We start from the raw sequence: 26,968 nt of genomic DNA on the forward strand, positions 1-26,968 counted from the left end.
ACAGGAGTGGGGAAAGCTGAGGGCTTGGGCCTCCCAGCCCCAGCAGCATAGCCGTGCTGCATGACCGCTTCAAACACATGATACTGAGTCAGCCCTCTGCTTCGTGGCGCAGGATGAAGAACAAACTGTGGTACTTTGAATTTGGCACCTCTGAGACCTTCGCGGCCACCTGCAAGAAGCTGCATGACCACATAGAGTTGGAGGTGAGTCCTCGGGTGGGAATACGCCTTCTCCGGACCTTAGTTCTGCTCCTGAACTGTCACACACACCCTCGGGGCATATCCCCTGGGTCCTGAACAGGTGCCCCAGAGTGGAGTCCGCTTGTCATATCTCCGTCCTATTCCCAAACACCGCTACGCCCTCGCTCAGGGTTCCAGCCACCGGACCTGCCCTTGTGGGCCCATCCAGAGAACCTTGGGGCTCTGGGGCCTAGAGGTCCGTTCCCATCCTCAGCCCTGCCCCCACTGTGGCCTTGCAGTTGCCCCTTCGCAGAGAGGCGAACACTCAGTTGTCGCCAGCACAGAAAGGCAAGCTGCTGGTGGGGAGAGGCAATGTCCCAAAGCGGGTCAAAGCCTGGGAGCAGACACCCCGCAGCTCGCTCCGCCCCCACTGTCACAGCTGCTTCAAGGAGCCGACTTCAGAGGTACCCCGGGTCGGCTTCGTGGGCATGCAAACTGTGCAGCTGCTCGGAAGAGCCCTCAGCCCAATGCTCTTCTGTCACCATCTTGAAATTCTTGAAAACTTTTTAACAAAGGGCCCTGCCTTTTCATTTTGAACCGGGCCCCTCAAATTACGTAGCTGATCCTGTTGCTAATAACTCTTCTGGCACTTTTAGCAGCCTGCCTCACACGGTTTGCCTGAGGTTTCCCTCCCCTGGTTGGAAGCTGCCCGCCTCCCACCCGCTCACCCTACTCCTGCTGGGTTCCCCTCAGAAGTCTCTTCACCACTGTGAGAGGGCTTCGTTGGTCTCCGGCCACCTGAAAGGCCAAAGGGCTATGCACAGCAGCTTGCCTCTGCTCTGCGGGTCCTCGGGCCGTTGGTTCCCTTGCCCATGGTTCTCAGCTACCACACCGTCTTCCCGTGGGATTCATGCCTGTCGCCTTGTTTTCACTTGAGAAAAACAAATGAAAGAGGCAGCCAAAGAGTTCAGCCAGGGTGGGCTCGCCCTGGCCCACCAGCTTTGTCCCTAAGCCTGAATTAGCAGTCAGGTTGGGCCTGGGCACCGCTTTGAGGAGGAGCATTTGGCCTAAAGCAGTGTGGGAAAGCCCCACCATTCCCTGCAGAAGGCAGCCTGTGCGCGCAGGGAGTTTTCACAAACAAAACAAAAAGCCAGAGATTCTGTGCTTCTATTTGACTCATCTGCCTGCCTCTCCCCTCCGTTGCCAGGTTACCAATCCCAGAGTGGGAGGATCTGGTCAGGGCTAATCCCTAGAACTTTTGGCCAGCTCAGGGCTCAGTTGCAGGGCAGAAAGGCCCAGGAGCCAGGGCTCTGTGTCCCCAGGTGGGACCAGCTACACCGGGGAGAGGCTGAGGAGCTAGCCCACCTCTCTGAATCCACTGCCTGGGAGAGAGCTGCAGAGAAGGAGGGCAGGGCTGGGCTCGGAGCCCGAGCCCGGCCAACAGAAATGTGTGTGCATTTCTCCCGTTGGCATGATCGCCTGGTGGGGTCTCTTTAAATATACCCCGAGTGAGGGACAGCCCCAGCCTAACCACTGCCAGCTGCAGGCACACAGCAACTGCTTGTTCTCCCTGCAGCTGGCCTTGAAACTGTGCCCAGAATAGAGCAGCTCGGCTCCCCTGCCTGTGCAGCTCGCCCTCCCGGCTGCTGGTTCCCTCTGGGGCCAAGACACAACAAGGGCTCCTCCTCAACCACATGGGGGGCTAGTGGCCTCCCTGCAAAAGATGCTGGTGACCTCTGGAGGGGGTGGGATAGTTCATGCTGTGGGTTGTTGGGGGACTTTGGGGAGCATTTCCTGTTTTCCTTATCTGCCCATAATGAGTCTTTTTAGTATTTATTCATGAGGGGAATGGGGGGGAGGGGTCTTGTGACAGGCGGCTTCTAACACCCGCAGGATTGGGGCCGGCACCTTTTTTTGCATCCAGAGAGCAGTGGGGTAGACTTGTGATCCAGAGGGGGACAGAGAGACAGAAGGGAGCAAGGCATGTGAGTGACAGGGGTTGCAGGGCACCAGAGGTAGCTATGAGAGCATCAGGAGCCTCGGGCAGAGCAGTAAGAGAAGCTGGTTAAGTGACCTGCTAAATGTGGCCGCTACACACAACAGCCCGGGCCCACGAGGACCAGCACACTCATCAGTTCAAGGTCAGTGGTCCCAAGAATAACTCCACACAGGTGTTTATACTACACGTCACCACTTTCAAACCCCTAGCTCAGCTTTTATTGCATTGTCCCACAGCGACCCTATGAGCTGCGTAGGTCGGGTATTATTATCCCCATTTCATGGAAAAGCAAGTTGAGGCCCGGAAGTTTAGGAGGGTAAAAAGAAAGAAGAGAAAAGTGCAAAGGGGAGAGGAAAAGGTCACATGCTTCCGCTGCCTACCGTAATGTGTCCTCGTTTGACACAATAACCCAGTTAAGGCAAATATCATCACATTTTTTTAAATGTTTATGTATTTATTTTTGAGGGAGAGCACAAGAAAGGAAGGGCCAGACAGTGGGAGACACAGAATCTAAAGCAGGCTCCAGGCTCTGAGCTGTCAGCACAGAGCTCAACACGGGGCTCAAACTCAACAAACTGTGAGATCGTGACCTGAGCCGAAGTCGAACACTTAACCAATTGAGCCACCCAGGTGCCCCTCGTCACATTTTTTTAAATAAAGAAACCGAAGCTCAGATACATCAAGTAACTTGACTAAGATTCTATTGCTGGAAACTTGTGAGAGCGAAGATTCGAGGTCTCCTGGAATGAGTTTTGTTTGAACCCAATAGAGATTTACCTTAAAAGTGCTAGAAACTCAGTGAATGCTGCAGCACGGATACACAGGTTTTTCCTCCTTTGTTGAATGTGGGCCCATTTGGTTCTGTCTCTGCTGAGGCAGCCAGGTGGGTCTGCTGAGAAATGCTTTAAAAGAACAGAAGACACAGTCCTAACCTCATTTGAGAAAGGAATCAGTTCATGCTGGACCATAGGAGTCAGAGTTATGCCTTAAAGTTTGCAGAACGCTCTCCCATGCGGCATCTCATTTTATTTTGATCCATCAAACATTGAGGGCAAATATTCACATCTTTACTTTATGGGTCAGGAAGCTGAGGCTGAGAGGGTCAGTAACTTGAGAGCACAAACTGCTAAGGGGTTGAGGGGAACAGATAGTAAAGTCTATGTAGTTGCTGTGTGTGTGTGTGTGTGTGTGTGTGTGTGTGTGTGTGTGTGTGTGTGTGTGTGTGTGTGTGTGTGTGTGTGTGTGTGTGTGTGTGTGACAGAGAGAGAGAGAGAGAGAGAGAGAGAGAGAGACGCTGGTAAAAATCAGGGTGGTAAAACTCGAAAGCTAACCTGAGATTACACAGGAAAGGTCTCCATTAAAAGTCTCTCACAGGAAACACCACCTGTTTCTCTGAGGCTAATGGCTTGTTGAGAAAGACTAGGAGGCTTGGTTGCTTCTCCGAAAGCTTACAGCCCAGTCGACAGAACACACAACAGCTGGTTAATATAGTATACTCACTTGACTAGTGCTAAGGAAATTAGACCCAGGGGTCCTGGAGAACCGCATGAGGCAGATCACTCTAGATGCTGTTTTGAGCCGCTCAGAGACTTAGGCAGGGGAGAAGGTAACGCTAGATCTCCTGCTCAGCCACGGACACTCGGCCAGGGCGGGTGCAGTGAAAGGCGCCTGGCCCAGACAAGACCAGGAGGTTAGCCCAGCTCTGTAATTAGGTCAAGTAACTTGCTGAACAGTGTGTCTGGGCCTCAGTATTCTTATCTATAAAATGGGGGGGAAGGGGTTAGGCTACTTCCCAAGGCTGTTATCCAGATTAAAGTTTTCACGATTGTTGTTGTTGTTTTTTTTTTTAAACTAGCAGTGGAACTAACTGCCTCACAGAATCTGCAAAGCAGCCCTAAGTCGCAGGTGTCATCACCTTTCCAGAGTAGGGGATTGGAGCTGAGAGAAAGCAAGGGGCTCCCTTGAGGTCTACAGCCTATGTATGGTCAGATCAGGCTTCAAATCCAGATTTGCCCAGGACCCAGGACTTTCAAGGCAGTCCTGGCACTTCAGTTTAGAACCCAGATTCTCAACTAGGTACGGGGCATGTGTGATCTCTTTTTATTTATACGCTTTTATTTATTTTAACATTTCAGATAGCCTTTAAAGTAGGCATGAGATTTTTACCTTTATCAAAAAAAAAGAAGATAACAAATATTGCAAATGCTCGCTCTAAATGCTTCCTTTCTGGCGACTATGAAGGCTCGTGTTGGTCCTGGAAAATGGGTGCTCCGTAAATTGTGGTTGACGCTAATTAAGAAGCCAGCGTGTCACCCACATGACTGTCATCATCCCTGGTCTCAGGCTTCTCTCGGGGTCTCTTAGTCTCTGACTTCTCCTCCCTCCCAAGGCTGCCATTAAGGTTCATTTTCACCTGATTTCACCTGAATAAACAGATAGGGGCTGGGGTGAGGGAGGGACCCAGTGAGTCACCTCCCCCACCCCAGGCCCAGAATAGCTTTGGAAAAAGGTTCTTAGACGTGATCATAGCTAGGTGGAGCCAACCAGGCAGGCTTCAACTCGAGCACTTATTTTACATGCTGTGGAAATTTTTCATTTTCCTGGCTAAAAATAAGAACTTCCAAAATTCCTTGATATTTTATCTACTTTAAAACAATGTTCACAAGGGAAGGCTAGCTGGCTCCACTAATATGAATTTCTGCATGGGGAAAAGTGAATCCAAATTTGGAAGCTGCTCAAAAAAAATGTTATCCAGTATATTTTGGGAATCCGCACATCAGGTTCCCCCTCCTCCCCTCCGCCACAACGTTTAATTGAGGATTTTTTTTAATGCAACAAAGTCTTGGGAACGATATATCAAATACTCCCATTCCCCCCCCACACTTAGAAATATTTGTCAGTATTTTGTTTTATTCAAGTATGTTTTAATCAAAGGAATAAAATATTTCAGATAGAACTCAGTTCCCCCGCAATCCTTTTGTGCCCCACAACTTGCCTTTTTCATGCACCATGATGTTCCTGAGATCTCTCCATGCTGATGCTGATAGAGCTAGCTCGCTACTTTTACCTGTTCTGTGGCATCCATACCCCATCCCACCCCACCCCCTCATCGCCCCTGCCCCCAGATATGGGGAGAAGGAGCAGAAATGGGAACCATAGCCGCTGCCATGGAAATGCAAGTGGTGACCATTTGACAGAGGGGTTTAGCAATATACACTCAACTGAAAGCACATTTGTAGATCGCGTGACCCAGGAACCCAGACCTAGAGAATTTCCTGCACGTGAGCTCACAAGAGGCTAAGCAAGCACCGAGGCGCAGTGCAGCATTTCGTTATTACAACAAAATGGAACCCACCCAAGTGACTGTTCTTCTAACACTTTGAAAAGACAGTGTGAGTGGAAGTACTAAATGCCACTGAATTATACACTTCAAAATGGTTAATTCTGTCTTATGCGAATTTCATCTCAAGTTTTGAACATTTAATTTCACAAAAGGGAGTGTGCTGGGCACTGTGGTAGGGATAGCTGATCCTCATCATGGTATGGGCTTTGTCTATGAGAATCCTAAATTCTAAAACTAACATTTGGCAAGCCACGTACACGTAAAGGAGTTAATAAATGATGCATCAGGTTATTTTAGGATTGGGCAGATACCTTTAGCTACTCCAATCCATTCAAGGGCCATTATTTTTCAAAAGAGTGAAATCAAGAACTTTATAGGTTAAGTAGCTTGGCCAAGCTCACCCGGGCCAGTTAGGTGGCACAAGTTTCGACTGGGGGCATTCTTACTCTGCCTCAGTATCCACCTACAATATCACACGCTCTTAAATGAGAGGGAAGAAATCTACAAGCACTGTGGCCTCTTCTGGCATTGAAACCTTCTCAGTCTGGGCGAGTAGAGCCCTTCAGAGCTTGGAGTAGTGAAGGTGGGAACTGGCCAAACGCTCAGCCCATCGACCCAGCTGTAAATCCAAGGGAGATGAAATGAAAACATGCTCCCAGGGAAAGGAGAGGTGAGAAGAGCATTCAAATGGATTTCGAATTCCTGGAAAATAAAAAGGTGGCAACCTGATTACGCATTAAGCCTTAGAGTCAAAGGACGGCTGCAGTGGGCCTTAGCGAGACATCCTCCTTCTAGTCTGTTCCCTTCCTTGGTCAAGGCCGGTGGCCCCATCACTCCAGCACCATCCTCACAGTGAGACCATCCAAGGCAGCTCTGACCACCTCACATTGCTTCCTGGCCATCACCCTGTCCTCAACACTGCTGGTGTCCCTACCTCAGTTCCTTCCTGCTCCCTCCTGCGACAGGGGCAACTCTTCTCCTGATTGTAAAAGCAACCCAAATTCACGGTAGAACTTTAAACTATAAAGGGGCAGAAAAGAAAAGCAGCCCACAATCTCAGCAGTCAGTTCAGCACTGTTATACTGCAGGCCATGTTTTAACCCTGTAGTAATATTAGCTCTCATTTCTTTAAAATCAGGATTCTAGGGGCACTGGAGTGGCTCAGTAGGTTAAGCGTCCGACTTCGGCTCAGGTCATGATCTCGCGGTTCGTGGGTTTGAGCCCCATGTCAGGCTGTGTGCTGACAGCTCAGAGCCTGGAGCCTGCTTGGGATTCTGTGTCTTCCTCTCTCTGCCCCTCCTCCTCTTGCGCACTGTCTCTCTCTCAAAAATAAGTAAGCATTAAAAAGATTTTTTTTTTAATCGGGATTCTAGAACGACCCCTATGTTTCTTTGATTCCTTACATCTTTACCCATTTTTCAACACAGCTCCATCCTCCCTCTCCGCCTCTTTCAGCCATGTGCTGGCCACAGGTTTCCTTCACTGATCCTTAAAATCTCTCAGCCGAATAAGAAGAAATGATTTCTGTCAATTTTCTCTTACAGAATCCCACTGTTTGCTTGCAGTTTCAGCCACATAACTTTTTCCCTCTCTTAAACAACCCCTCTTTTTCATCTCCCACAAATGTGTACCCTATATTTCACTCCAAGCCTCCATTCATCCATATGCTTTTATTCTCTTGTTCTTTTCCATTTCCTTTGTTCTTTTTGAATTGCTTTGATTTTCTTTGTCTGCAGACTCCTGGCTACACATACTTTGTGTCTTCCAAGGACCTTGGGATAACTTTTAAGGATGAATTCTCATGTGCGTATTTTCACAAAGCGGTGGGAGATACAAGGCACGGTGGCTAGATGAGGCCCTCAGCAGTCTCAGATGACCCGGGCTGGGGTCAGGTGGCAGTATGTCAGGTCAGGAGGCACCCCCGTGACAGGTTCCTGGAAGATGGCTGCGCTAACCTCTGCCCCGGTGAGCTTAATTTTTCCACCACCAAGGTCCCTTAGTGAAAGAATAACTTCCCTAAGCCATATCTACAAACAAATGCATCATCTAAGTAATGATCAACTGTGAGCTTCTATCAGTGGGATATGTGTCATTTCTCTTAGACTTTTTAGAATATTGAAAAGAATCATCATCTTCTCCACACTCAGGAGATTCAACAACCTCGGGGAACAGAAGCATTCCAGTCTTTTCCTACTTGTACAACTGGGTTATGTGACAGGGACTATTACAGAGAATATCGCAACAGAGAATATACAAGTATGACTTGTTGGCCCTTATCTGTCTTAGGGAGGTCATAAATTGGCTGATCCTGGTCTTCTACAGAAGAGGAATTAAGAGGGTAGAAGAAGTGACTCTTTCTGGAAGGGTATATAATCTAACAAAGGATCAGATACATACCACGTGCACACATACATGTTATATCTCAAGGCCATTAGGATCAACAATCATTTACCCTTGCAATGAGCTCCATCCTGGCATCTTCATACACACCTTATTTAATCCTTAAAACAACTCGGCACGTTGTATATAATTGCCATTATTTATGCAAGGAAACTGAGTCTCCTAAAGATAACTAAGAACTCCAGGATTAGACGAGTTTCTTTTTTTCTTTTTTTTTTTTTTAAAGCTACATGATATTTCATGGTACTTTATTATTTTTTTTTTAATTTTTTTTTCAACGTATTTTTATTTTTGGGACAGAGAGAGACAGAGCATGAACGGGGGAGGGGCAGAGAGAGAGGGAGACAGAATCGGAAACAGGCCCCAGGCTCTGAGCCATCAGCCCAGAGCCCGACGCGGGGCTCGAACTCACAGACCGCGAGATCGTGACCTGGCTGAAGTCGGACACTTAACCGACTGCGCCACCCAGGCGCCCCAGGATTAGACGAGTTTCCAGCCCACGTGCCCCCACAGTGCCACAGCACTCCCCGGAAGAAATGACCTCTGTATTACACTCTGCTTTCCGCCTAATGCACATGCCTGGATAGTGGAGCTCCCATTCGGGATCTGGCATATCTATTAGGCAGTCAGCTGTCTGAGGCAAGGACTCTGTCTTACCCATTCTGTATCCCCAGGCCTAGCCCAGTGCCTGAAATTAAGTCATTGCTCTGTAGTTATTAATCATAAAATTGAACCAAAGAGTGAAAAGTCCCATAATTAGCGTAAACACTAACGGAAATGACCACTTGACCAGCCTCCAGCGATACCCTCTTGTTGAAAGCCACCAAAATAAAAGGGACCCCACCTTGCTGCATTTGAAACACAAAGAGGGAGGTGGCTGAGCGTGCCGCCTGGCACTTGGGCCTTCTAACTGCCTTGAGTGGGAAGTCCTCCCCCACCCATCCCTGAGCGGTTGCTGGGACCTCTGAAAGTAGCAGAGGGTCTGAGACAACTGTCAACCCAGGGCAGGAAATGCCAGAGTTCTCCCACTTCTTTCCCACCGAAGAGAGTTAAGACAGTGAGTGGGCAGAGCCCATGCGGGAGTCATGGTGCCAGGCAGCTGTGGCATCAGAGGAAGTGACCCTGAAAGGCAGAAGAAGGGGTCTCCATTCGGAGCCCTCTCTTACGGCCCAGAAGCCTACCCGCCCCTGAGCCCTGCGTGTCTCCATGGCAGTCAGCCCTGCCCTGTCCGCCAGAAAGCTGGACCCTTCAGAAAGCTCTATTCACCCCAAGTTGGCCTGAGCAACACAGACAGACAGCGAAACCTGTTAATCTGCATCCAGAGCAGAATGCCTCAATACACCGGTTTTGGGGTTTTTTGTTTTGTTTTGTTTTTTAACTCGGGGAGGGTGGAGCAGTGTATAGGAAATGGCTTTGCCTTCTGTCCAACTCTGAGGCAACCCACCACCATGGGCTCTGAGAAACAGCAGTTTTGTTTTGGAAACTGGCACCCAGCGCAGGCTCGCTCCTGGAAATGAATTTGGTACCCCCCCCCCAGCTGCAATGTTCTACTTCCAGCCTCCCTGCCAACACCCCCTTCCAGCTGCCCCTCTCAAAGGCACCATTGTGCCCGCCTGGCACAGCAACAGAGGAGGGCTGAAGAGGAAGAAAACATTTTCTGCCCATGGGATGTTCTTAAGCAGGTTGTGTGTACATGGCTTCAATGCTGCATTCCTGGAGCCCACACAAACCCGCCAAAACTCCATCATCCCTGTCACAGTTGGAAGCCACTTTCCAGTCTATCTGGCCCACCACAGCTCACTGTCAGAGAACACAGAGCACGCAGCTGGGTGGGTGAAGCTGGGGGGGGGGGGGTCACGATGACACATTTTCGGTACAGCGCTCCAGCCTGCCAAAGCAAGGCTGAACGTAGACTCTAAACTGGAAGGGGATTTAGTCCTATTTACCACTCGACAAAAAGATTCATTCTGGCACATTCTGATACGTGCACATCCAGCCTCTTCCTGGGTACTCCAAGGGTAGGAAGCTCACTACTTTTCCTGAAAACCCTGTTCCATTGCTGGACAGCTCGGACTTTCAGAAAGTTCTTCCCAGTGTTGAACAAGGATGTGTGTCCTGTTCATCGCCATATCCTTCCCCTGTCAGCGCTTAGCGCAGTGGTTGGAACAAAACAGGTGCACAATAAGTGTTTGAGGGATGCATGACTGAGTTCCTCACCCATCCACTGGGCGTATTTATGCCCTCTGGTGGCACATAGAACATTCCTTCTTGCTCCAGCTACAGAACATGTAACTGCCCCTCATAGGGCTAAAGATCTATCTTCCACATCATCTATTATTTTCACTGAGCTAAACATCCCCCGCTCCTCATGTGACTCAGTATACAGACCCATGACTATACTGACCACTCTTCTCTCCATTGACTCCATTTTTTTTCAATGGCCTCCTTAAAATGAAGGCTCCACTCCCTTGTATCTAGAAGACTCAAAAAGTGGTCTCATAGGTAACAAAGCACAAGGTTAACAGGCATCAGGTACATGGTGTCTAAGTTGGACTGTCTTCTTGAGCTGATTATTTGCATTTCACGCAGGAATCTTCAGGCTCATGGAGGCTACCATGAACCCGGATAAATTCGGAAAAGAAGGACCTTCCTTAGTTTCACTAAGTCCATGTTTCCTCATCTGTAAAAATGAGGCTACAAATACCAACACTGCAGGGTTGTAAGGATTAGACATAAGATATATGAAGTGCCTGGCTCATAACAGTTACTCAATAAATGATATACCTTAATATTACATAACACTGCCCCTCTGAGTGCAGGGAAAGCCATATCTTGTAAGATTTACCCATATGCCAGGCTATTTTTTTTTTAACATAGATAGTACTGGACAACGTTTCCAATAATGCCATCACCACTCATTAACACCACTCAATTTATCACCTTCTCTTCCCTCGGGATACACATAAGCTTATTGACACTAAAAATATTCTCTTTAGTTCTTCTCTGGGGAAAACAGACATCATTGTTTGCCCTGGCTGCTTTTCTTTCACTCCCAATAAATGTCTCTGTTCTGGCCATAGGCCCTGGAGATATGTAGATATCTACTTCCTTCTCAGCTTGCTTGCTGGTGCGTCAGTTCCAACCCTACTTTCAGTGATGTCACGTTGGGAGCTTGAAACTGGCCATAGTGGGAGTATTTATACCATGAACACCACAATCAGAGCTGCTGCCGCTTTTTTTTTTTTTTTTTTTTCTCCTGGAGATCCTGCTGTTAAGCACTTAGCACACTACTGCCTCTAGCATTGACCTGCTGTGAGCACCTTGAAGACGAGGACTGTGTCCCATTTCTGCTCCGTCCCCCAGGGTCTAGCACAGAGTAAGTAGGTTTTCATCATTCTTGATAGATGAGTAAATGCTTTTGTCTTCTGTTTCTTAATGTCTCATGTAAATCAGGCCCCATGTGCCCTATTCTTGTTACAAGCTGTTCAGCTATAGATGTCCCTTAGCTGTGATCAGAGGACTACTTCTTTCACACTTGGATTAACCTTCCTTCTCTCTCCCTAACCTGGACATTCAGATGTCTACTTAATTCGGTCCATATATTCATCCTTGGAAGTTGTGGAAATTCATCTAGAAGGAAAGAAACCTGACAAGACAACCTTGTCAGGTTTCTTTAAAGAACACCTTTCCATTTTGGGATTTCTCCACGCATTCTTTCTTTCAATTAACAAATAGTTATATTGGGCATCTAATGTGGATAAGGCATGCCAGGTACTATGGAAAACATAGAGCTGTGTAACATATGGGCCCTATCCTCTGGGAGCTGAAAGTCTCCTGGGGACAGGCGAATAATACATAGCAGAATGTGCATTCTACATTTGAGAGAAAAACAAAGCAATGAAAATTCAGAGAAGGAAAAGATCAGTTTCTACCGAGAGCATTGGGAAAAGCCTTATAGAAGAGATAGGTTTTGAGCTGGAAAGGTAGGATTTTAACATGCTTAAAAGAGGTGGCTGGCAGTTTAGGGAATGAGTCCAGAAATAAAAGCAGGTAGGCCCAACTCTGTGGCCTATGTGCAGACCGGTTTCAGCTACCATGACAGGCCTTTTCTAGGGTCCAGCTCACCCTCTTCCTCAGCAACTTTCCTCTTTTCAAACCAAAGGACACCTTGGACCTGTGCCTAGCCTTCCCCATAGTATAACTTACATTCCAACTTGCCAAGGCAATTCACAGAGAACACCCTCCCTGCCTACCAATGCAGTAATGTTCCCATTGTAAGTGAGCACCACCCCCATTCTCACCTGGGCCCTATAGGAGGCTGGGGCTGTACAGGGTGGTACAGATGCTTTCTTTCTGCCTAATACCTCAGCATCCTGTTCCCTCAAAAAAGGGGGTGGATGATCTTGGTCAGGTGTTTATGTCAGCCAACCCTTGAGTGTATATCTGAGGCTCTGACATAGAGCCCCAGAATCAGGTGAGGCCACCCTCTCCTCCTGCTCATCCTCCTCTCAGCCCTTCAGAACCTATTCAAGTGTGTCTGGATATCATCCACCTCTTCCTCAGCCTTCACTCTTCCTCCCCACTGTAATTGAAATATCGTTTTCCCTAGACATTGCCCGGTACTTCCCTACTTCACTCTTCAAAAGACACCCCTGCCCCCATTTCTCATTCAGTAGAGTAGGAAAGGACTCCAGTATCCTCCTCAGACCAATGTCCGCCACTTCCTTTCCACTCCATTTACTTCCACCCTAGGTACTCCCAACGTCCTCCTCCCTCTGTGCATTTATCCAACATGTATTCATTCATTGAGTATCTTCTCTGCCTCAAACATCCATGAAAACCCTTCTCCTCAATCATATTACCCTTTAGATTCCATCTTCTCTCTCCAGCCCCATTTGCCCTCAAACCACATGGCTGTTCTGACTCTGTTTCCTCACTACTACGCCTACCCACCCTGCAGTCCCCAGTTAAACCCTAGCTCTTACAAGAGTGAGCTGTGTAATCTAGGAAGGTCACTTACCAACTGTATGACTCATTGTTCTCATTTTGGTAATTAGAGGTTACCAGATCTAATATCCATCTGGTTTTACCATGCTAAGATTCTATGCTTAGGCCCTCATCCAGCTGCCAAAATCGCTCTTTACAAAATCACCCATGACCTGTTGGTTGCCAATCCAAATGACCAAAAGTCTAAGGTCACATCTGCTGATTCTGATTAGCTATGTGACATTGGGCCATTCCAATTTAACTTCCATTTTTCTCATCTATAAAATGAATGACCCTTTAAAACTTTGATTCCATGAGAACACAGATTCGGAAGAGAGAGAGATCCTTTCTTTGAGAGTGGACAGTGAAGAATTCATGGAGAAAATGACATTTGTAGAGATCCCAAAGAAAAGCACAGAAGGGGTACTAGGGGGTCCTCAAGGGTATCCTTCCACTAAGGGACTATAATAATGGGTCTAGACAAAGAGCATCATCCAGTAATTAAGAGTTCTATAAGGGAGGATTCAGGTTGACCACACTGGAACCCACTAAAAATCTGAACATCACAAAAAAAAAAAAAAAAAAAAAGAGACAAGCAAACTATAACCTCCTAATGAGATGCACTAGGAAATACCCCCACTGATAAAGTAGTCTTGACAAAAAGTCAACTCAAGTGTCAACTGTACTCAAATTTTAGACATTTAACTGATTGATTACATTTGATGTAAAATGTCAGCCTTGAATCTGATCAAGCCTCTAAACCTAGAAGTACCAATATAACAGACATACAGGAGATAAACTGAGAATATGTTTAAAAGACATCTCAGATATGCAATCAGCAAAATCCAGAGTCTGGGAAACATTACAGCCTTACTCCTCAAAGTGTGGTCCCTCACACCAGCATCAGGGTCACCCCGGAGCACACACAGATGCAGTCTCAGGCCTTATCTCAGATCTCCAGAATCAGAATCTACATTTCAATAATCCTGAAGTGACTTGTATGCACAATTGACCCATTTCGTTCAATAAATATTAAAATATAAGGAAAAAGGGACAGGGAATTTATAGATCAAAAGACAGCTAGGAGACATATCAAACAAATCTATAGACCTTTTAGACAAACCAATTATTTTTAACAATGAGATTATCAAGGAAATTTGAACAACTACCGGATATTTATTGATATTAAGGGATTGTTACTTTTTAAGAGTGATGATAATATTGGGGTAATTCTTTTTTTTTAAGACTCGTCATTAAACATAATACAGAAGTATGTATAGATGAAATGATAGACTATCAAGAATTTCGTATAAAAGAATTCAGTATGGAGATGGGGAAATGAACTGGGGAAATTAACTGTGAGTTGCTAATTGCTGAAGGTGACATTTGGGGTACATGGGATTTCTCATTCTACTTTCCTAAGTACTTAAAAATACCCATAATAAAAAAAAGATTTAAAAAGAAAGACTAAGAAGGAGTCCTCAAAGATGGGAGGAACAAATCAAGATAAGGCAGTGGCAGGGAACGCAAGAAAGAGAATGTCAAGTCTAACGGGGACATAACGCCCCAGAGCCGTTGGGGCCTGGGTTACCTCTCCGATCTGGCCTGGGAGGGGTCATTCCAGAGAGCAGACAGACAGGGCCCAACCGCAAGAGGATGAAACAAAAACAATCTGCGTTCTAAAGCAGAAAAATTCGACGTAATCCGTGGCACCGTGAATCGAGGTTAGAAGAAGGGAGAATTTCCTAGCTGCTAAAAACTGAAACAGGTCATCAAGTAAATTATGGGATCTCCTTCTCTGAGGACCTTCAGAAATAGGATCGACAGGGCTGAAATGGAGGCGGCCTCGCTCAGCGGGGAGGAGGTTCAGATCCGTCGCCTTTTTCAGGTCAACGAGGCCGGCAGGCACTGGGGCGCGGAAAAGCCCTCAGCCAGGGCAGGGAAGCATCAATGCCTCCCTCATCTCCTCGGCTCTCTGCCCCTCTCGGGGCGCACGGAGATCCTGGCGGGTGCCAGGATCTGCCTAGAATGATGGGGATTTTAGGGATCCAAGAGATCAAGGCCGGGGGGTGGGGTGGGGGAAGTGGGGCATAGCGCGGTTGGGAGGGACAGATGAATACGTATTCGCAGTGCCTTGCATTTGCACGGAAGCGTGCGCTTCGGCTTCCTAACCCAGTCTCCTGGTTGCTTACGCACTAGCCAGCCCCCCGCCAAACAAACCAACCCCGGCTCACAAAGAAACCAGAACTGTGGGTATTGTCTTCGCAAGGGAGGCAGTGTTGAACGTCGCCGACAGCTGCGGGACGGCGCAGTCCGGCCTGGGAGGAGGCGGGCGCGGGCGCGGACCGCTCCGGGCCGGGGCTCCGGCAGATTCCTGAACCGCTTCCAAGGGCGCAGGAGCCGAGCTGGACTCGAAGCTCCCCGCCCCACCCCGTGCCTGCAGCGCCGCCTCGGACCCAGGCGGCCCGCCGTCGCAGTGTGACTGTGCGCACGACTTCGGGCGTGTGTGCGCTCGCTGCCGGGGACAAGAGCTCTCTGTTTCGGCCCCAGAGCAGGCTATAAATACCTGGGTTCAGCGCAGCCTCGGCTTGGAGGGGAGCCTGGTAGCCCAGTCCTAGGTTAGGGAAGGCTAAAGTGCGCGCAGGGACCGCCGCCCTCCTTGCGCTCTCCCCTGGAGCCCCTGGGCCGGAGCAGGGGGAGGGGGCCCAATGACGTCATGGAACTGGTTGGAGGATTTAGCTCAGGAACCCGCCCGGGAGCAGCCCCAGGCCGATGTTCTATTTAAGCCGACAGTGTACCACCCTCGGCTCCACTTTCCCAAATCCGGCACCGCAGCTTTCCACTTTCCCAAGACCTACATGGGCTTGGGATTCTGAAAGAAATCAATGTGTGATGTCTAGGCCAAGAACCCCGGAGAACGGACATGCAGGTATGGGCTGACAAGGCCCTCACAAGCTTGGGTTGGGCCATGAGGCCATTAAAATTCTTCTAGCAAGGCCTCAGGTAAGGGGACAATGATTTCAGGCTGAAATATGCCTCGTGGCACAGTTAATATTGTTATTAACTGTAATAACAACGTAGACAGTTCTGGAATGCTACTGCCTTCCAGAGACCAACCAAACCCTCAAAGTGAGAGTTACTCCACCACCCCACCCCCATTTTACAGATGACAGACTAAAGCTCCAAGAGGTTAAGGAACCATCGCGAGATCACACAGCCGCCAGAGTCAGAGCCAAGATTTAAATCCATTATCTCTTTGTCTTCAAGGCCAGGCGAGCTCTTTCCAAGACACTGCATTGCCTCTCACTTTTCAAATAGGTGCATTCCAAAGGTGGGGGGCACCTACTGTCCAACAGCTCCTAGGCTCCTCCCATCTCTTCTATTTGCACCGGTCTGCCCATGACCCAAGACATAATGGGGGAAGGGGGCAATCTATCAGAAAGCAGAGGGAGGACTGTTTGCTCTCCTGGAGAGAGGTTAGCAACTTACCAAGTTAATAGCTAACCTTTCTAGCTGGTTATGACTGGCGATGGAGGGGACAGGGTACACTTAGAACTGCAGTAGGGAGAAAAAGATGACTCTGGAATACGATGTGCCAAGGGCTGTGCTATGCTAGTGGTATACTTTTTTTTTTTTTTTTTTTTTTTTTTAACAAAGCTGGCACAGAGGCAAGAACTAATACTGGTATCCAACATCGATGTGCCGGGCACTGCTCTAAGTACTCTGCAAGACTTAGTGGTGGGAAGATTTCAATTATTCAGACAACAGCTGGAGTTTAATTTTGCTATAAGTCTAGCATCAGCAAAAGTCCCGATTTGCCTCATTGACTCTTTCGTCTCCAGAGTGGGATATAGCATCTGACTGCCTGGGTTTGCATCCTAGCTCTGCCAGCTTATAGAGGGGCAAGCTGTGTAGATTTGAGCAAGCACCTTAGCTCCTTTAAGGCCCTGGCATTTGGGGGTAGCAGTGGTGCCCCTGAGGGTCTCGAGAGAGACTGCAGGGGAGGGACCAGCACAGTGCACAAGGAAGCTCTTGCCAAACATAAGCTGCTAATACTATTATTATCACCTCTGGAAGGGCAGGGACGTTTTAACCAACAAAAACTAGATTGAGATGATGTGGAAGTAACTATAGCCAAGAAGGAAAGTGGCCGTTTTGTCTCAGAGGTGTTATGGATATAGGAAGATACAGTTGGGTGCAGAGTGTGTGTATATATATATATATATATATATATATATATATATACACACATACTTTTTAATATCTATATATATATATACTTTTTAATATCCATATATATGTGTGTGTGTGTGTGTGTGTAAAGGATGGAAGGAATAGAAGATATTCCAAAATAAATTGTGAACAATTCATTAATTCCATTGGGAAGAAAAAGGAAAAGAGTTTTAAAAATAACCACGACAGTCACAGGGAGCACTGGGTTGAGCCGATGCTTTCAGGGGACTGTACACATACGTGCAAAAGCAAAGTGTGGGCATGCAGCCAGGTGTGAATGCACAAAAGCAACTCAACTTGAAGTTGGAGGCCAAGCAGAATGTTAGATGATGTTTGAAGCAAAAAAGAACATGGAAAGGATAGCTCATTAGGACTTTGCCTCCAAAAGAGTTTTTATCTTTTTCAAGAGAGAGTAGCCCTAACAAAAAAATGGAAGGCCAGATGCTAAAGGTGGATACCACAGCCCAACACAGAGCGGTAGCGAACTAACTGGCCTTGGAAAATACATACACGAGAATCCAAGTTGCTGGACAAACCTACATACACGTCATTCAGGGGCCACTTTGACAAATCTAGAAAACAGAGTGGGATTGATCCAATGAGAGGCAAATGGACAGATGTCCCAGTTTTCAGAAAAGTAGAAAAGGAGACATGCCAGTCCCTGGCAAGTTTCTGGAATAAATTATTAACCAACTCTTTGCCCTTTGCACACAGGTATTAGTGATTTAATATGCGTCCTCTTATTCCTTTTCTGGTAGAGGTTGTGGGGTGGTCATTTAGGAAATGCCATTGGATCTCAGCACAGTCTTATGCTTTCGTGGAGAAAATACAGGATTGAGGTCTGGAGACCTAGATACTAATCTGGCTCCACCAATAGTAAGTTGAGTGACCACAGGCAAGTTCCTAAACTTCTCTGGCCCTCATTTATGAAAGATGGGACATGTTCTTTTAAGGCACTCTCATTTTTAATATCCATGATTCTACATTGTAATGAAAAATAGACAGTCCAGAAGATGTAGCCCCGGTAGGGCAGCCACACCTCGTGGGCTGTTTAAGCAGTGTCTGCTGTCTTAAACTGACCAGAGAGAGGGCTTGGTCCCTGCTTTTGCCCTTTACATACATGTTTTAATGACTTAACCCCCAAATGATACGAAGCCTATGGCAAGGGGTCATAGAATAAGGATTTAAAATTTTTTCAACGTTTATTTATTTTTGGGACAGAGAAAGACAGAGCATGAACGGGGGAGGGGCAGAGAGAGAGGGAGACACAGATTCGGAAACAGGCTCCAGGCTCTGAGCCATCAGCCCAGAGCCCGACGCGGGGCTCGAACTCACGGACCACGAGATCGTGACCTGGCTGAAGTCGGACGCTTAACCGACTGCGCCACCCAGGCGCCCCCAGGATTTAAAATAAACCAGATGGACAGAGGGGGCTTAGGCTAAGAACCAGATGAAATTGATTGACATCAATATGTCTAAGTTATTTATGTCTAAGTGATTTTTAAAAATACCTACATGGGGCACAGGGTGCCTCAGTTGGTTAAGCATCTGACTCTTGATTTCAGCTCAGGTCATGATCTCACAGTTCATGAGACTGAGCCCTGCATCGAGCTCTGCACTGACAGCATGGAGACTGCTTGGATTCTCTCTCTCTCTCTCTCTCTCTCTCTCTCTCTCTCCCCCTCTCTCTCTCTCTCTCTCTCTCTCTCTCTCTCTCCTCCCGCCACCTCCCCCCCCCCCACTATTTCCCAAAATAAATAAATAAACTTACCAAAAAATACCTATACACGTTCACAATAGGGAAGAGCTGGCTGAGAAGTAGATAATGGGATGAGGGTCCGAGTGTCTGAGACAACCACCATTCGAGCTGAAGTGATTCAGCTGTCATCTAGCTGCTAACAAAAGAGCTAGTGCAACTGTGGTCATATTTAACCATAAGGATCATGATAAAGAGGGACACGTGTTGCACCCTTACCTGGGCTTCCCACATTATCTCATTTCTGGGAAATGGTAGTGTTAGAGGAACCCAGCCCCAGGAAGTGATCCTGCCATGGCCTCCTGTGCCATCAGATCTTGTGGTTGGTGTTATTTTTCAGTGTTGGAGGACATACAGAATAGGAGGGTGGCAAACAACAGTCTGTGCAGAATGGGGCAACCAGGATGGGGAGAGTCTGAAAACCAAGGCCCACAGGAGGGGCTGAGAGAGTTGACAGTGTTCAGCCCAGAGGATGCACAACTTAATGGTGGAGCCCTTAGGACTTAGCCTCTGACTGCCTGCCATCAAATCTATGTGCTTACATTTGTACGTTGTGTGACTTTGGGCAAGTTACTTAACCACTTGTTTGTCTCCATTTCCACACATATAAACAGGGGATAGCCAAGATTATTAAGGTAATACGTGAGATGTATACGAAAGCTTAACCTGGCATATGGCAGTGCTTAGTACGTATGAACAGTGATGGTGATGATTGTCATCTTGTATTTGGTGGGCTGTCCCCATGGAGGAGAAAGGAGGGTCAATCTGTCTGGTTTTAGCAGGGAGAATAGGACCAATAGGTAGAAGCAGGAAGAGAATCTGGTTCAACATAACAAAGCAACCTTTCAAATAATCAGAATTTCCCAGCGAAGAAGTGAGTTTCTGATTACCAGAGAAGCTCACTGCATTCCATTTCGTAGTTGGGGGACAAGCCATGGAGATGATAGGGTGCCATAAATTAGAGTTTTGAAGAAATCAGGAGGTAAGCAAATGTAAATGGCAACAAGCCAAGCCTTCCTGTTCCTCCTCTGTTGAGAAATCTCTGGAAGTTTAGATTTGTAGGTAACCTCAAAGACAGTGGATTTTTATTGCATACTTTGCATTTTTCCTGCCTCACAATAAGTAAGATAAAGACCTTGGGCTTTACAGTCAAATTCCCTAGCTTTGAAGCCCTGTTTTTTTATATCATCAGCTGTACAACCTTGAATAACTTAGCTCACCTCTCTGGGTCTAGTTTTTTTTCCTTCTGTAAATGAAGTAAACTACCTCCAATCCTGAGGAACAAAGATCAGAGCTAATATATTTCTTGCTGCATTGGTAAACAGTATGCCAAAAGTAGACTGATTATAGATATGTGAGACAGGCAGATTCAAGCCTTCTGGCCTTTTGTACCTGGCGGGGGATGCGGGTGGTGGAGACTGACTAGAGAAACTTTGCTGCGTCAGCAAGCACATATGCCAAAATTGCACTTAAAATGCAGATACGGGAGACAGGCGAATTCTGAAAGGCTTCCAGATCTTTTTTCCTTTGTTATTGAAGTATGGTTGACACACAGTGTTACATCAGTTTCAGGTGTACAACATAGTGATTCAACAACTCTGTACCTTACGCTGTGTTCACCACAAACATAGCTACCATCTGTCACCATACAGTGCTATTACAATACCATTGACTGTATTCCCCATGCTGTATCTGAAAGCCTTCCAAGTCTTAAAGTCTTGTGCTTCTCACAGGGGGGATAAAAAGGGAGGGGTGAGGTGAACTTCTCTGTCCTTTGCTGAAAATCTACTGTGCATTAAGGTTCTGGGCTCAGGGTCCCACCATATCTTCACAGTGGTTATGCAGAGACAGAATTGATGATAATGAGATGATAATGAGAACAGGTTTGCAGTTGTCTTGTGAATCATCCCTGAAGCCCCCCTAGATCTATGGAGGACCTCTGGGCCCTTCTAGTCCTCAGAGCCGACCAGGATCGCATCTCCCCCAGTCCACTACAGTGGCCAAAGCATTAGGGCTCGTCAACTTTGCCCAGGATTCAGCATCTGACAGAGGCAGGCAGGTAGCTGAGGGCCTGTCACGCCCTTCACGAGAGCCCCCACCATACATGCACATGTGCATACACACACACACACACACACACACACACACACAGCCTTGGGTTGGGATACACTGAGAACACTAACAAGTGACCTTTTCTCTCTGTCCCTCAGTGTGACGGGGTTGGGGTAGACCTGAGCAACATCTTCCTTGAAGGCATTGCCATTCTCAACATTCCCAGCATGTACGGAGGCACCAATCTCTGGGGAGAAACCAAGAAGAACCGGGCTGTGATACGGGAAAGCAGGAAAGTCGTCACTGACCCCAAGGAACTGAAATTCTGCATCCAAGGTAAGCAAGGCATGAGGAAAATTGCTCTAGGTCAGTGTCCCAGTGAAAGGAATATTCAGGTGGGCCTATTAGCAAACTGTATCAGGGCCAACAGCAGGCTCTAGAAGGTCCTACAGCCCAACAAGGACCCATTTGGGGCCATGCTGACTTATCCCTGTTGTTGCAAAATCTACCACCTAATTGAGAAGAGAAGATAACAATAAGGGATCCCTAAATGACAGTCAGTGATCAAACTGGGGATCTGTGAGGTCAGGAGTCAAATGCTGCCCTCTAGGTTACCCGTGTCCTCGCATAACTAAACCCAATGGTCACTTCTCAAACTTGATCTTACTTCACTCATCAGCAGCATTTGACCCAGTCTCTCCTTGTTCCTGATCATACTGTTCACTTGGCTTCCAGGATTCCACACCTTCCTGTTTTCCAGCTACCCCACTGGTTACCCCTTTTCAGTCTCTTTCTCTGATTCCCCATCTCTCTAACCTCTTGGTGCTGGCGGTCCACAGGCAAGGGACTCAACCCTCTTTTCTGTCTGTACTCAGTCTCTTGATGACCTCATCCAGGCGTGAGACTTTATTTAAATACCACGTGAGTGTCAGTGACTCAGCATATCTAAAACTGAACTCCTGATGTCCCTCCCACAAAACTTCTCCACCCAGAGACTTCTCCATTTCTGTTGATGTTAACTCCAGCCTGCCCATTGCTCGAGCGGAAACACTCGGCACCCTTTTATCTCACATCTCATATCTAGTCTATCAGAAAACCTGTGAGCTCTACTTTTAAAAAACATCCAGGGTCCGGTCGCTTCTCACCACTGCATTTCTGCCACCTTGATCTGAGCCACCATCCGCTGTCCCCTGGATCACTACAAATCCCCCTAACTGGATTCCTTGCTTCTACCCCATCCCTGCAGAGTCTGTTCTCACTATTGCATCAGAGTACCCCTGGGAAAATATGTCAGATTATGCCATTCTCTGGCTCAAAATCCTGCAGTGGCTCAGAGCAAAAACCAAAGATCTGTATGTGGCCTAAAGGGCCCTAGATGGTCTGGCCTCATGTTACCTCAGCGACTTCATCTGCCACTACTCTCCCCCGTCAGCCCAGCCCCCCTGGCTCCTCTGACACAGCAGGTTGCTTCTATGGACTGACTGTTCTTTCTGACCAGAGCAACGGGATAGTATGCCTTAGAAGCCATCAGCTGGACCTTCCCCTATTAACCCACCAGGATATAGAACACACCTTTATCCCTACCCCTTACCAACCATTTCCACCAATGAACCAGGTAGGAACTCAATCAGAGTACCTGGGCAGCTCTGAATCTTCTATGGATTGGATGAATGGCCACCCTGATCCTCAGGGGTTCTCAATGGACTGGTGAGCTGAGGGAGGAAAGCCATGTGTGAAGGTGTTGACAGAGATACCACATCAAGAGCCAGGAGACTGGGTTCCAGTCCAAGTACTGGCACTAACCTATTTTTGGCATCTCGGCTTTCTTTGCTGTAAAACCAGCATCTCATGTAAAATTTTGGTATCTAAATGAATGGGGTTGAACCAGATCATTGGTTCTTAGACCAGGCCTGCTTGTTGAAAATGAAGATGCCTGGGCCCTAGCCCAGATCTACCCAATAGTCTCTGTGTTGGTTCCTGGGAATCTAAATTTGTAATGAGCACCCCAGACAACTCTGATGGGCTGCCAGATTTGAGAACCGCTAACATAGACAAAGTATCCGTGGATCTGGGTCTGTGTTCTTTGATGTCCCAGGCTGCAAATGCTCAGATTGGATGTGATCTTACCATAGGAGACAAAACTTGGCTGACCAACAAAGGGAGGAGTTACTTGCTTATTTGGGACCCATCTGTTACACAATCAGATTGTTATATTCCAAGTCAAGGTCGTCAAGGGGTATCATCTCCACACCTCCACCCTTTTGAGAGAGGACTCAGGAATTTTAATTTCTGTGTTGCTCTCCTAAGTCCCCTTTATTTTACCCAGTAAACTTTTCAATTTGTATAAATTATTAAACTGAATAATGTGTTCCTCCTTCCTCCCTTGGCAGGGGAAGTTGTGGGTGCTGGCAGAGGGTGGGGGAAGCACTGGAGGTTATAGAAAGTTTATGCAGACTTTCCCACCCTGGTGCTCGTACCCTAACTCCCACCCTGACAACCCGTTCCATTAGAACAGAATCGTGGGAGAATCCTCCCCTTACCCCCATCCACGGCATGGGGAAGCTCTTGCTGAGGATGTGTTCTGCTGAGGAGTCAAAGATAAACCCTTATCTTCTCCTTACATATATGATCGTGTCTCTTCCCCTTTAAGCAAGGGTAATGTGTCTGCTGATTGCTCTTGACCATCATCTACAGGAACTCTCTTCCCCAAATCCCCTTTTCCCACCCCCAGAATGTGCTATCAGAGCTAAAACTGAAGCTACTTCCTGTTCTTTAGATGAAGACATAAGCTGATCAGAGCAGAGTCCAAAGGGGGGCCTGGCTTCTGGGCTTTACAGAGACAGCAGCATTGAGCTTCCTTTTGAAAGGGCCATGATCTCATTTACGTTGAGATGTTAAATGGGGGGAGGGGGCAGGAAGCTAAAGAGACAACTTATTTTAGTAGAAAAGCATCGGCCTGAGAGTCGAGAGACCTGGGTTCCAATCCATACTCTGCCTCTCACTAGTGTGTGACGTTGGACAGGTCTTTCACTCTTGTGGGTTTCAGTTCGTTATCTGTAAAATAGGCAAGTGTGACAAGCACATAGACTCCTATAGATCATGGGTTCTTCACGGCTTTGCAAAATTAAGGAATGGTTGTGGTCTAGGTGGGCTCTTTGAGCAAAATTGTATGGCAGGTTCCTTTCATCTTTCAGTGTGTTTTGTTTCACATTTTATAGGCCAGCCACTGAGAAGGCAAGTATCTCTCTCTATAGGCTCTTCATTTGCTGGGATTCTTTACTCCTTGGCAATTTCATTGGGATTGGAGGTGAAGAAAAAGTCAGGAAAGCGCAGAGGGAAGCAACTTATCTTAGGAGGTGTAAGAGGAAATGACAGTAGAAGAGGTTACTGTCAAGCCTCTGTCATCACAGATCAGTCTTTCTCCTTAGAAAAGTAATCCAAGAAATAAGGTCATTCAAGATGAGCATGGGATGAGTTCTATGAAAACATTGCATAGTTTAGAACACAATGAGTCCTGGGAAAATCACCAAGCTTGCAATTGAATGACTTGGGTTTACATTTAGGCTTTACACTTTCTGGTTTTATAAACCCAACTTCCTTGAGTCTCAGCTTCCTCATCTGTAAAATGGGCATAAAAATACCTAACTTGTCATGAGGATAATAGATGTGAAAGTGTCTGGAACATAGTAGAAGCTCTTAAAAAGAAATTCCCTCACCCTTAAGCCTAGTTTATTCTGGAGCACACCAGTTGAATTTCTGATTTTGAAGTTCTTATCTTTAGCATTGCCATCTACCTTTACTATCACTAAAAAGGAGCAGAGCTCCTGCCAAAGTCCAGCCCAGCCTTTGTCCTAGCACATTAAACTTATACCATCAACTGTACTGGCATCTCCTAGACCTTTCATGTTCCAAGCATGGAGGCTGGCTGTTACTTCCTCTTTGTATCCCCACTGCTTGACCCAGTGTAGTTAGTCCAAAAAAAAAAAAAAAAGTTGTTGGATAATAAGCAGTACATGGACATTGGTTCTTTTTAGTTTTTTTTTTTAACGTTTATTTATTTTTGAGACAGAGAGAGACACAGCATGAACGGGGGAGGGGCAGAAAGAGAGGGAGACACAGAATCGGAAGCAAGCTCCAGGCTCTGAGCCATCAGCCCAGAGCCCGACGCGGGGCTCGAACTCGCTCGAACTCGCGGACCGCGAGATCGTGACCTGAGCTGAAGTCGGACGCTTAACCGACTGAGCCACCCAGGCGCCCCTAGTTTTTATAACACCAATAAGAATAGTGACAGAGAGTCTCCTCCATTTGTCAAATCTTTCATTTTGGCTTGCAAATAGTCTTGCATATATTAGCTTATTGTGATCCTAACCAGAACCCATGAGTAAGGTTATACCCACTCCCCTCCACATCCCTATTTCATAGTTGGGGAAAAACAAGAGACCCAGAGAAAGGGGTAGGACTTATACAATTTATGTTCAGTGGTAGCATCAGAACCAAGACCATGATTCCTAGCTAGCCCCAAATGGCTAGTGTCCAACCAGAAAATTTATCTGAGGTCCTACTGTGTGTATTGTACAAGCCAGGCACTGAGAAAACAGGAAATGTTTATATGCCAGTCCAAGGAAAAGTTCCACATATACTTGTGGAAATCCTGCTCCTCCTTTAAGGCCTGTGTCAAAGGCTGCCTCTTCTCTGGTGGCACCTCTGGAAGTGAATCCAGCCTCTGAATTCCTAGAGCACTTAAGCTTCCTGTCTTGACAGTACACTGATTATGGGTTGCCTTCTCATTTCTTTCTCTTGCCAGTGCCTGGAAAATGGTGAGCATGTGGTCTTCATCTTTATGTTCCCTTCAAAGCCTAACATCCTACCTGCCTGGCTCACGTTGTTCTACAGAAATGCTTTTTGGAGGGAGGGAGTAGGGAAGAAGGGGAAGGAATCTTGCCTTTGGTCTGCCAGCACAGCGGGCAGTAGATTCTGGAGCTGGACAGGAACAGGCACTTAGTAGACAATCTTGGAGGGGAAAAAAAAGGAATGTATTTTAAAGTGTTATATGTGAGTATTTGTGAAGCTGAGAGTTTCATCTCATGATACCATTAGAAACTCGATAAGTAAGATGCGCAAGCGATCTGCAAATAAGTAATTCAGATATATCTTGAGGACTTGGAGTCAGTGTAGGTAGGATAAGGGACTAAGCATTGAACTAGAAGTTGAAAGACCCAGGCCTTCCCACCATCAGCCATGTGACATTGGTTAAGTCATTTAACCTCTCCAAGCCTCCATTTCAATCCGTACAAAGTGGAAACAATTACAGTCTCTCTCCCTCAGCATTGTTTTGAGAGTTAAATGAGATCATCCACATAGAGCATTTAGGAGAGTGCCTGGAACATGGTGAGCATTTGATCAATAGTAATCAGAATTATTGTTAAGTGATAAATGGAGGGTGATAAATATTTAGTATGTGATAAGAAAGGGGCCAGATTTAGAGCTTCACTCTATTAACCTCTGCTTCAGAAATGAGGTCTAGATTATCTTTCAATTACCTGTGGCTCTGACAACCTGTAACTCTAGGGTTATTTGTTGGCACTGTGCTTGAGTTCATATGGCTATTACTTCCAGTGTGGAAGTCACCCCTGAGTTGGCTCTCCAGTGAATCAAGATAAAGACAAGGGTGCCAAGTCTTGAATCCAGTTGAAGCACCAAGGGCATGACACAAAGCTGGATCAGTCCGTGCAAAGCCCTGGGGAGCTCCGCCATTGTTTCCCTCTAGCCCCACCCTATATACGAACAAGGGGACTTCCTACACATTTTCTCCCAATTCTTCACTGAGCTTCACGTCTGCCCCAATCCAACCTTTAGCCGTAAACCAGCAAGAGCCTTCAGGCTGTATCACCCACACCTACGCTCCTCTGTCTATCTGATATTAAAACAACATTTTTCTCAGTGATTTCTTAGTGCATCCCACTTGAACTGCACACAGGGTATCCTAGACAAGGTTCCAAACGGAGAGGGCAAATCTCCCC

General features: G+C 46.9%; 1 protein-coding gene across 13 annotated transcripts in view; it reads left to right on the top strand.

Annotated features, from left to right (window-relative positions):
• DGKG (diacylglycerol kinase gamma) overlaps window positions 1–26,968 on the top strand; it is a 217,099-nt gene that overhangs the window by 148,226 nt on the left and 41,905 nt on the right. For all 13 annotated transcript variants that reach the window (XM_023260324.2, XR_002745328.2, XR_006585184.1 and 10 more), the window contains 2 exons: window positions 113–203; window positions 21,107–21,284. In XM_023260324.2, coding sequence (XP_023116092.1) covers window positions 113–203; window positions 21,107–21,284 — 269 coding nt within the window. The remainder of the gene's footprint in view (window positions 1–112; window positions 204–21,106; window positions 21,285–26,968) is intronic.

Source organism: Felis catus, chromosome C2 (genome assembly GCF_018350175.1).
Source record: "Felis catus isolate Fca126 chromosome C2, F.catus_Fca126_mat1.0, whole genome shotgun sequence".
Classification (NCBI taxonomy): Eukaryota; Metazoa; Chordata; class Mammalia; order Carnivora; family Felidae; genus Felis; species Felis catus.